This window comes from Littorina saxatilis, linkage group LG15, assembly GCF_037325665.1.
Source record: "Littorina saxatilis isolate snail1 linkage group LG15, US_GU_Lsax_2.0, whole genome shotgun sequence".
NCBI classification, from domain to species: Eukaryota; Metazoa; Mollusca; class Gastropoda; order Littorinimorpha; family Littorinidae; genus Littorina; species Littorina saxatilis.
This window is the reverse complement of record NC_090259.1, coordinates 10222593-10234609: the sequence shown is the minus strand read 5'-3', so window position 1 is coordinate 10234609 and position 12017 is coordinate 10222593. Positions and strand designations below refer to the sequence as shown.

The following is a 12017-nucleotide window of genomic DNA, read 5'->3' as shown; positions in this document are numbered from 1 at the left end:
TGAAACTTACCTGAAGTCAGTACTGGTGCAAGTTTGTGACACCATGCATCTCGTGCAGTTTGTGCGAACAGAACACCCAGTTGAGAAAGACCGTCAGCTGATGCAAAGAATGTACGAGGAACTGATTAGAGGACGTCTACCTGAGCTGATTCAGCACCCCTGTCTTCACAGCGAACAGTTTCTGTGTGGATTTGAGGCGTTCTGCAGAGAGAACAACTGCCTGCAAGCTGTCATTGGTGCACTGGATCCTGACCACAAATTGCCTCTGCTTTACTGGTCAGTGTGGGGACCGTCTGACCGTCTGACTGAATGGTGCCTCAGGATGGTCAACGAACAGAACATGGACAACAACATTATGCCTGATCACGTCCAGTCTGCAGCCTTCGGGACTGCCCTGCTGAAAGCTCTCCAGATCAGCAATAGTTCACACATGTTTTGTCAACTCTTGAGTAAGATTGCTGACAAACATTACACACGGAACATGCGCCTTCCACTGCCATGCACAGGTCAACAGCACACAGCGGAAATACGCGCAGTCTGTGACAAGATTTCATCGAACCTCAGGACTAGTCACTTCAGGTACCTTGGTGTCCTTATTCCAAAACACCTCATCAATGCAAACATCAAGGATGACATCATTCACATCTCTTTCCCAAGTCAACATGTCTACCTGACATATCGACTCCTGACAGACCAACAGGTGGACGAACAAGACAGAGAGGGAAACACCTTGCTCCACCTGGCAGCAAAAGCAGGACACCTAGAGGCGATCAAATTGGCGGTCAGTAGTGGATCCTCACTGACGGTGAAAAACGAGGCAGGGAAGACACCGCCACAGCTGGCAAAACAACGACTTGACCAACACAACTACGACACACAATGCCAAGAGAAATGTACACGTTCCATGTTTGCTGCTTGTACAGTCGGTGACGTCACAACTGTCAAAGAATGTCTCTGTTACCATGCCACAGTTGACAGCAAAGACAAGAATGGCTTGACTCCACTGCACATTGCATCTAAAAACTGTCATGCTGATATCGCTTCTCTTCTAGTGGACCTGGATGCGAACCTTAACGCCACGGCCAAGTCGGGATTAACTCCACTGCACTATGCCTGTCGTGGACAATGCTTGGATACAGTGCAACTACTCGTTGAGAGAGGAGGCCTTGTGAATGCTGTGGACCGTGAAGGAATTACTCCTCTACACACAGCATGTAAACAGGGTGACAAAGAAATCGCTGAGCTTCTGATCCTGCACAATGCACATGTTGATGCGAAGACTATGCACCTCGCTTGTCGCCAAGGACACACAGACTTCGCACAACTATTGTTACAGTTCATGTCTGACATCAATACAACATCAAGAAAAGGTAACACTCCGCTGCACCTGGCATGCACACAGGGCAACACAGACATTGTGAGACTTCTCGTTGCCAACAGAGCAGACGTCAACGTGACAAACACTAACAACGACACACCGCTACACTTTGCATGCCGAGGGAATAACGCAGACATCGTCCGACTCCTCCTCAACCACGGGGCTGATCTCAACGTTCAGAACAAACATGGTTTCTCTGCTCTACACGTTGCATGCCAATGTGCTGAAACAGACATTGTACGTTTGCTGCTTTGATGCAAGGACACTGTCAGCGTGAGTGATGACGAAGGTAAAAGCCCTTCCACCGTGCTGTGTGAACCACCGGCACAGGTTGACATCAACATGACGGACAAAGAGGGTAAGACTGCTCTGTACTGGGCGTGTGTATCTGATCGCACAGAGACCGTACGTCTACTTTTGCAACAGGACGACATTGATGTCAACGCAGCAAGTGATGGCTGCTGGTCCCCATTACGAGTGGCCAGCCACCTTGGTAAAACAGACATCGCTCAGCTTCTTCTGCTCCACAACGCTGATGTCAACATGTCTGATGCACTTGATCTGACACCCCTGACCTTGGCCTGTATGTATGGTCATCGTGACGTCGTTCGCCTCCTCCTGCGGCACGGTGCAGACGTGAACATTTCTGACGCACTTGGTAGAACACCCCTTTTCTGTGCCTGTGTGCATTACCACAAAAAGATCGTTCCTCTCCTGCTGCAGCACGGTGCGAACGTGAACATTTCGGACAGGGACGGCGAGACACTCCTGTTGGAGGCCTGTACACACGGCCACCACTATGTCGTTCAATACGTTTTGCAGCACAACGCCGATATGAACAAGGAAGCACGTGTGTTGTATAATGCACTGAAGAGAGCCCAACAACACGGTGACAGAGAAATCGTGCAGCTGCTCCAGCAGTTCATGTCTCCCAGTCATCCTGACAGTGTTCCCCAGCAGCCGTCACTACAACTATCAGCACAGTGAGAAGGGATCTCAACAGGAAACTTGTGACCAAAATAAACCCAGGCCTGTTTGAAAAGACGCTACATTCACGACAGCCTGCTTTATGTTTTTATGAACACATAGTGTGTGCAGGCAGACTGATCACCCTGCGCGCGCAGTGGGTGTGGGTGTGGGTGTGGGTGTGTGAGGGGGGAGGTATGGGTGTGTGGGTGGGTGTGGGTGTTTGTGTGGGTGTGTGGGAGGTTGCTTCTCCCAAAACGACAGGCTATTGATGCTGTGCAAATAGCATTAGCTGTATCGTGTGTACATTTCATGAAGTTCCACGCGCATTGTTGGAAGTGATGGGGGGGGGGGGGGGGGGGGGGGGCGATTACTCTTTTTACTTTCGGCTTTCTTTTTTCGTTTGTTGCCCCTGTTTCACGATGTGTATTGGCTGGGTGCACACATTTCTTTTCCCGCCTTTCATCGACACATCGGGACTGGTACAGGTTTTTGCAATATATCACATTTTCATTGTTTTTATATTTTGTTTTTGTAAAACCTTGTGTGTTTTCAACTTTGCCTCTGATAAAAAGGACCAATGTCAAGGTAAAAAGAAGAGTCACAACTGCACACTCTGGAGTGTGTTCAAATAAGGGACGATATTTACCTATGAACAAGTGATGAGAATTGCTGTGGTTACTCCCCTTGTGGTCTACGTTTTTCATTCAGTTTTATTTTGTTTTGTTTGTTTCGGGTTAGTTGTAGGCTGTTTTCGCATTTATTCTACAAGCTCTTATCATTCATACACTTAAAATATCGATGTATTGTTTATTGAACTCTGTGTTTGATCAAGGTAACTATTTTCTTTTATTTATTTTCAAATATCAGCATCTTTGACTATCTATCCACGTTGTTGTGTGTATAACTTAGGCTGACGTTTAATGTGTACATCTTCAGACGCGATGTTGTTATCTTGTTGCACGTGTTCACATCGTGAATGACTCGAGGCTTTGCACAGAGTCATTGGGCTTTCAAAGTTCTTGTTGATCATTCGGTTATTAATGTTAAACAGTTAATTTCTTGCCAGAGAAGATGGCCTGTTTCTTTCCTGTATTCACAAGGGTATTGTTTTTAAAGCGAACATGCTATAATTATTTGTATTCTCGGGTAAAAAAAAAATATAAACAAAGTAGATTGATGAAAAGGTTGTGATGTTGGTGGATGTGGCGATGGAGGTTGTCATCGTGTGTCATTTGGATATTTCTCTCATGGTTAACTGGTTGAAACAGGAGATGGTACGTTAAGCCTGTTGCTTCACGGTATTCACAAGGATGTGATTCCAAGTGCGAACATGTTAAGATTATTTGTATATTCCGATTATCACTGAATAAACAGATCAACAAATACTGCGATGTTATTTCGTTAGTAGATTGACAAAAAGGTTGTGATGTCTGTGGTGATGTATTACTTGTCATGGGTGTGTGTGTGTGTGTGTGTGTGTGTGTGTGTGTGTGTGTGTGTGTGTGTGTGTGTGTGTGTGTGTGTGAAGTTAATCATCCATTTTCGTGTTGGTATTCTTTACACATCTTTTGTAGTTTGGGAAAACAGAACACGGATTTAAAAAACATGAAGTGAAAGAATTGCTCAGTATTCATTATTCTTTACAGATACGTGTACTCATAACACAGGGCTGGTACCACAGCTCTTGAACCCTGCATAATTGTATGTCACATGCATTCTTCATCATGCTGGGCTGGAACAACAGCTCTCGTTCCCTGTACATGTCACATGCATTCTTTCTCACCCTACAGGGCTGGTACAACAGCTATGGAATCCTGCACATGTCACAAATGATCATGTCCACGACAATGTTGAATTTTTGATTTTGTTAAATAAAATTAAAAGTTATACAATTTCCTGCAGCATGGATCTTAGCTAGACATTATTAGGGCTGCACAAAGTCCGCGTTCCTGCGTTCTTTATTCACTAGATGCCGAAAACACGTAGAAGACATTTGTTGAGGGGGTCCCGGGACGCACTGAACCTAAAAAGAGCGGGTCCCGGGACGCACTAAATATCCGTTATCGCGAGTACCCTATGTACTGTTTTCAGACTAGTTGTTAGCTTACTTACCCAGCACAAATGCCCATTTTATGCGGAAACAACATCGAGAAGAAGGCTGAAGCCGATGCAGATAATGCTGTGCCCGCGCGGCGAAGGTTTTGATCTTGCTGACGCAAAGGCTTGTCGGGCAAATTGAGCGGTGAACGAACGCTGTGCTCAGATAGATTCAGCGTTGGCAAACGCAATGGAAAACAAAATCACACACACACACACACACATACGTGCATATGGTCACAAACGAGGACTTGCTAACACACACACACACACACACACACACACACACACACGTGTGTGTGTGTGCGTGTGTGTGTGTGTGTGTGTGTGTGTATGTGTATGTTGAATGCAATAAAGTGCGATATTGTTAAACAATTTCTCCTGGAATATAACCACGAAAATAGACACTTCATATCACGCTATGCGGGATCACAATGTATTATCAGTACACGATGGCTTTGGGGCCCCTGGACTTGGGACCCTCTACAACTCCGCTGAGGGGGTCCATGGACCCTCTAAATAATCAAAGTGGGGGTCCCGGAACCCTCTAGGTGGGCATGGCGCGTCCGTGGGGAGCCGTGATTATTCTTTCCAAACACACAGTTAATTCTCATATCACACTTCAACACAGCCAGTAAGAATACACCAGCAGATGATGCAGCATCAGCTACCAGTTCTTCAATCAACAAAAAGGAAAGTGCAAGCAAATCAATGCTGCGGACCAATGCCGACACATGACTCAATCGGGAAGTCGCACATTCTACTCATCATTAAAACAGTGTCAAATTTGGTTCGCTTAACACGTTGACCAAGCTCTGGAAAAGTAAAAACAATATTTTTAAAAAATCATGTGAAATATCACCGTGGAATAAAACATTTAAATAAAACTTAGGTGCAATTACCCGTCAGCCACCTCGGGCACCTCTCCTCCCTCCTACCCCCACCTCACTAGTAAGGCAAGGTCAAGGTAAAGGGGAATCCCCCTGAGTGTAAAGCTGACAGTCTTTATCCGAGTACAAAAATAGTGCGTGGGTTTTTCTTATGCAAATCTCAAACATTCAATGATGTTTCTTACCATTTGACTTAAAATGCGCGGCTATGACATAGGACATAAATCATAGTGAGGGTCGATCTTTATGCAACAACACGAGTGTTTGTTCCTTAAATTCTTCACCCAGTATTCCTACGCCAGGTAACCAACAACAAACGACGCCATTTTTTGTGTACGGTGCCGTGTCCTGATCCCTGCATCACAGTGATAGATCGCCCATCTTCACCCATCAACATCATTTTCTGTTCTGTCAAGATGTCTGTGTTTGCACCATGAAAGCGGTAAGTTTGACTTTGAGGCAATAGCAATCTTCATCGTCTTTCACTGCGCGCAGTAAGAAGTAAGCCTGTACTGTGGAAGTGCTGTGGGCTAGAATATGCAATGGCTGAGCAATTTATTTACAAACATTTTTCATTTGATATTGCTAAAAACTGTGTCTGTCAACACATTTCTAATAATTTCACTCGGATGTGTATTGCTGCAGGAAACATTTCTACAATTCGCAAGGTGTTACATAGTGCCACAGTCCGATCGATAGTGAAGAACCTACGTCATACCCACCCATATTTTTAGGATGACATATTGTCATGCAGTCTGTTGTTTATTTATATATACAATCTGGAACTCCATCTGCTCACTTTCTCACAACCTTGTTTTACCTTTAGAGATGCCAAATGATTCAGTCTTGCCAATTCGTTTGGAATGAAAATGAAAATGCACCACGAAAGAATTAAAAAGTATGCGTTGGAACTGAAACGGCCCAGGCCCTTCATTGACAGAACTATTTTCAGAAACTTGTCAACGTTTATAAAATTACTGCATTGTCGGCAAGAGACTGACCTACTTTTTCCTCAGTCTTGTGTAATGCAGAAAAGGTTGGAGAATAACCTCTAGTGACTGCTGCATGGCCTGATTTTATGTCTGTGTCCTTTTACATGTTTATTCTTTTTCTTTACGTTGTTCACCCATTCTTTACTCAGGGACTTGCACACATCAGAATCGTTCTGGATACCCGAGTTCAATTTAGGAAAGTCATATTTAATGTTGCAGCAAATCTCGCTTGTCTGTCACCGACACTGGTGACAAAATGAAAACTCCCGGAGAGGAGGAGCCCTCTTCTCACGACACCATTCCACACACTGTGCCACACCCTCCCGATGGTATCGCCAGCCCTACCAACAGTGCTGAGGACTTTACACAGCCTCCAGTCGACCTCTCTCAGGCTTCTGACCACAACACTCCACGAGGCACGGTGCAGCACCATGACTATCATCACTCTACCGTGCCAACACAACTGGCTCAGCCCATGGACGTGGAAGCGTCGTTCCCTCAGGACATGGTGGAAGCCAGTGTTGCAGGAGCGGTGGCACCAGGCTACACAACCAACTCCAGTAAGTACTGCAACACTCTACCGTACACTCTGAGGTACTAGGCGCCTTATGATGCCTCTCAGTACATCCGTCTAGAGGACATAAATGTTTCATCAACCTGCATTGCTTACATTCCGAAAAAAACACACGCTGATGCTTATGTCGCTGTTCTTGTTAGTGGTGATGGTGGTGTTGTCGATGGGTTGGTTATTGGTGAAAAAATAGCCAAGCATGTTTGCTGAAAACATCTACATATCATCGTCTTCCTTTCGTTCTTTGAAAACTTTCGTTTTCAGCTCAACCGTAATGTGAATTTAGCATGGTCATCATTATCCAAGTAGAAACAAACTCAAACGCACAACAACATAATGCATTGGCATTCGCTAATTCCTTTCAGACGAAGCACCGGTACACATTTACAAGCAGTCCAAGTGTCAGACCAACATTGCTGAGACCATCAACAGCTCTAACACCTTCAAGATCAACCAGGTCCACAACGCGGTTCACAATCACAACAGGGTTCACATCGAGCAGCATGTGCACCAACCCCACATTACCTACACCATATCTCACGCTTATATAACTGGAGATCAAGAGATTCCCTTCCAAGCTGTCACAGGTACGGTGGGGCATGATATAACTTATTTTGTCTACAGATGGTTTTGTAGTTGAGCATTGTGCAAAGTTCATAAGATTGTCATGGTTGTTTACATGTTGAAGTGAGGAGAAAAAGAGGTAAAACACCCCCTCCCCACACCCCCACACCCTCCCTAACTATCCCCCGTTTTTTCCATCCAGTCAAACTTGTAACTACTTGCAGTACTACTCCGCAGGAATGTACAATTTTAAAACGACTAAAGTCAGATTATTCTACCTGTTTTCTTTTTCCATCATTACCCATTTTACTGATTTGTTTTCTAATTGCACTATCAATACAGCTGGCTTTCATTGTGAAATGTGTTTTTAAGGTGCAACGGAACATGGAGCACTGTCCAGTGAAGACAACGAGGCAGTTGACAACATGGTCACCACAGACAGCTTCAGAAGGGCGCTGGACATCCTGACAACAGGGGAACGTCAGCTGTTACTGTCAGCACACCCAGGTCTTACCAGACAGTCTTTTCTCTCCGCTCTACGCCGTCAGTACCGTAAGAAGGGCTACACAGTGTATGATCTCAGCTGTGTCAGTGACTGGGATAAGAAGGGGCCTGTAGAGAGGGGGAGTCTTGTGATCTTTGACTGTGCCTTTGGGGATGTCCGCCTTGACAAGGAACAGTACCACAGGTTCTATAAGCACAGTTTGTACAGCATCAATAGTCTGACCACCAAGCTTGTCTTTGTTGTCTATCCCCCCGTGTTGCTTGAGCTTCAGCAGTTTGATCGTGCCTCTGTCCGTCCTCTGCTGAACAGCGTGGAGCTTGTAGAACTAGGTCAAGATCCTCTTCTTTCAGTTGAGCCCTACGCAGACCTCCTGGTGCGCATGCTCCGTGACCCCAATCATGGACTGATACTGGCAGCCCTTTTTGCTCTGACCATGCAAGGTCAAGGCTTCTTCTCGGACAACACGAGTCAAGCACAACCGCCATTGGAACGTCTTGGTTTCAGCGACTACTCGGACGCTCAGCTAGAGGAGTATGCCAGTCTCCTGAAAGGTTTCCTTCTGGCACACAGAGGAAGAGGGTTCATCACCAGAGAAGTCTATGATGCTGTTGGACTGGCCTTTGCTAACACTTACCTGAAGTCAGTACTGGTGCAAGTTTGTGACACCATGCATCTCGTGCAGTTTGTGGAAACAGAATACCCAGTTGAGAAAGACCCTCTGATAATGCGAAGAATGTACGAGGAAATGATTAGAGGACGTCTGCCTGAGATGATTCAGCATCCCTGTCTTCACAGCGAACAATTTCTGTGTGGATTTGAGGCGTTCTGCAGAGAGAACAACTGCCTGCAAGCAGTCATTGGTGCACTGGATCCTGACCACAACTTGCCTCTGCTTTACTGGTCAGTGTGGGGACCGTCTGACCGTCTGTCTGAATGGTGCATCAGGATGACCAAAGAACAGAACACGGACAGCAACATCATGTCTGATCACGTCCAGTCTGCAGCCTTCGGGACTGCCCTGCTGAAAGCTCTCCAGATCAGCAATAGTTCACACATGTTTCGTCAACTCTTGAGTAAGATTGCTGACAAACCTTACACACGGAACATGCGCCTTCCACTGCCATGCACAGGTCAACAACACACAGCGGAATTACGCGCAGTCTGTGACAAGATTTCATCGGGCCTCAGGACTAGTCACTTCAGGTACCTTGGTGTCCTTATTCCAAAACACCTCATCACTGCAAAAATGAAAGATGACATCATTCACATCTCTTTCCCACGTCGACATGTCTACCTGACATATCGACTTCTGACAGACCAACAGGTGGACGAACAAGACAGAGAGGGAAACACCTTGCTCCACCTGGCGGCAGAAGCGGGACACCTGGAGGCGATCAAAATGGCGGTCAATAGTGGAGCCTCACTGACGGTGAAAAACGAGGCAGGGAAGACACCGCCACAGCTGGCAAAACAACGACTTGAGCAACACAACTACGACACACAATGCCAAGAGAAATGGACACGTTTCATGTTTGCTGCATGTAAAGTAGGTGACGTCACAACTGTCAAAGAATGTCTCTGTTACCATGCCACAGTTAACAGCAAAGACCAGAATGGCTTGACTCCACTGCACATAGCATCTTACAAATGTCATGCTAATATTGCTTCTCTTCTGGCGGTCCTGGATGCGAAACTTAACGCCACGACCAAGTCGGGATTAACTCCACTGCACTATGCATATCGTGAACAATGCCTGGATACAGTGCAACTACTCGTTGAGAGAGGAAGCCGTGTGAATGCTACGGACCATAACGAAATTATTCCTCTGCACACAGTATGTGCAGAGGGTGACAAAGACATCGCTGAGCTTCTGATCCTGTACAATGCACATGTTGATGTGAAGAATTCAGTCGGTTGGACGCCTCTGCACCTCGCTTGTGAGGCAGGACACACAGACATCGCACAGCTTCTGATACAGTCCGGGGCCGACATCAACACATCATGTAAAGGTAACACTCCCCTGCACGTGGCATGCTTTCAGAGCAACACAGACATTGTGAGACTACTCGTCGCCAACAGAGCAGACGTCAACGTGACAAACACTAACAACAACACACCGCTACACTGTGCATGTTATGGGAATAAAGCAAACAACGTGCGACTCCTACTCGACCACGGGGCTGATGTCAACGTTCAGAACACAGATGGTTTCACTGCTCTACACATTGCATGCCAGCGTGGTAATACAGACGTCGTACGTTTGCTGCTTGGATGCAAGAACACTGTCAGCGTGAGTGATGACGAAGGTAAACGCCCTTCCACCGTGCTGTGTGAACCACCGGCAAAGGTTAACATCAACATGACGGACAAACAGGGTGGGACTGCTCTGTACATGGCGTGTCTAGCTGGTCATACAGAGACCGTACGTCTACTTTTGCAACAGGACAACATCGACGTCAACGCAGCAAGTGATGGCTGCTGGTCCCCATTACAAGTGACCAGCATACTTGGTAAAACAGACATCGCTCAGCTTCTTCTGCTACACAACGCTGATGTCAACATGTCTGGTGCACTTGGTCTGACACCCCTGACCTGGGCTTGTGTGTGTGGTTATCGTGACGTCGTTCATCTCCTCCTGCAGCACGGTGCAGACGTGAACATTTCTGACGCACTTGGTATGACAGCCCTGTACTATGCCTGTCTGCAAAACCACAATGACATCGCTCATCTCCTGCTGCAGCACGGTGCGAACGTGAACATGTCGGACGGGGACGGCGAGACACTCTTATTGTTGCAGGCCTGTGCACACGGCCACCGCGATATCGTTCAATACGTCTTGCAGCACAACGCCGATATGAACAAGGAAGCACGTGTGTTGTATAATGTACTGAAGAGAGCCCAACAACACGGTCGCAGAGAAATTGTGCAGCTGCTCCAGCAGTTCATGTCTCCCAGTCATCCTGACAGTGTTCCCCGGCAGCCGTCACTACAACTATCAGCACAGTCAGGAGGGATCTGAACAGGAAACTTGTGACCAGAATAAACCCAGGACTGTTTGAAGAGACGCTGAATTCACCGACAGTCTGCTTTATCTTTTTTGACACATAGTGCGTGCAGGCAGACTGATCACCCTGCGCGCGCACGTGTGTGCGTGTGTGTGTGTGTGTGTGTGTGTGAGTGTGTGGGTGTGTGTGTGTGTAGTGTGTGTGTGTGGGTGTGCGTATGTGTGTGTGTGTGTGGGGGGGGGGGGGCTGCTTCTCCCAAAACTACAGGCCATTGATGCTGTGCAAATAGCATTAGCTGTATCGTGTGTACATTTCATGAAGTTCCACACGCATTGTTGGAAGTGAGGGGGGGGGGGGCGATTACTCTTTTTACTTTCGGCTTTCTGTTTTCGTGTGTTGCCCCTGTTTCACGATGTGTATTGGCTGTGTGCACACATTTCTTTTCCCGCCTTTCATCGACACATCGGGACTGGTACATGTTTTTGTAATATATCACATTTCATTGTTTTTATATTTTGTTTCTGTAAAACCTTGTGTGTTTTCAACTTTGCCTCTGATAAAAGGGACCAATGTCAAGGTCAAAAGAAGAGTCACAACAGCACACTCTGGAGTGTGTTCAAATAAGGGACGATATTCACCTATGAACAAGTGATGAGAATTGCTGTGGTTACTCCCCTTGTGGTCTACGTTTTTCATTCAGTTTTATTTTGTTTTGTTTGTTTCGGGTTAGTTGTAGGCTATTTTTGTATTTATTCTACAAGCTCTTATCATTCATACACTTAAAATATCGATGTATTGTTTATTGAATTCTGTGTTTGATCCAGGTAACTATTTTCTTTTATTTACTTTTCAAATATCAGCATCTTTGACTATCTATCCACGTTGTTGTGTGTATAATTTAGGCTGACGTTTAATGTGTACATCTTCAGACGCGATGTTGTTATCTTGTTGCACGTGTTCACATTGTGAATGACTCGAGGCTTTGCACAGAGTCATTGGGCTTTCAAAGTTCTAGTTCATCATTCGGTTATTAATGTTATAGTTGA

The 12017-nt window shown here is 46.0% G+C and overlaps 3 protein-coding genes across 3 annotated transcripts in view; all 3 read left to right on the top strand.

Annotated features, from left to right (window-relative positions):
* Positions 1–1759, top strand: LOC138948540 (ankyrin-1-like). Its single transcript, XM_070320098.1, has one exon. The coding sequence runs from the start codon at positions 44–46 to the stop codon at positions 1631–1633; it is 1590 nt and encodes a 529-aa protein (XP_070176199.1). The 5' UTR covers positions 1–43; the 3' UTR covers positions 1634–1759.
* On the top strand, positions 1721–2365 carry LOC138948514 (ankyrin repeat and SAM domain-containing protein 3-like). Its single transcript, XM_070320066.1, has one exon. It carries the CDS (start codon positions 1721–1723, stop codon positions 2363–2365), a length of 645 nt encoding a protein of 214 aa, XP_070176167.1.
* A 3325-nt stretch (positions 2366–5690) lies between these two features.
* The window catches only part of LOC138948513 (uncharacterized), a 68583-nt gene continuing 62256 nt past the window's right edge, over positions 5691–12017 (top strand). Inside the window, exons 1-4 of the mRNA XM_070320065.1 lie at positions 5691–5776; positions 6546–6886; positions 7263–7484; positions 7834–10979. Of these exons, the coding sequence (XP_070176166.1) occupies positions 6583–6886; positions 7263–7484; positions 7834–10979 (3672 nt within the window). The 5' untranslated portion in view covers positions 5691–5776; positions 6546–6582. The remainder of the gene's footprint in view (positions 5777–6545; positions 6887–7262; positions 7485–7833; positions 10980–12017) is intronic.

What these genes read in the sequence shown, in the direction of transcription:
- LOC138948540 (XM_070320098.1), top strand. Translation starts at nt 44, where the DNA reads ATGCATCTCGTGCAGTTTGTGCGAACAGAACACCCAGTTGAGAAAGAC.
- LOC138948514 (XM_070320066.1), top strand. Translation starts at nt 1,721, where the DNA reads ATGACGGACAAAGAGGGTAAGACTGCTCTGTACTGGGCGTGTGTATCT.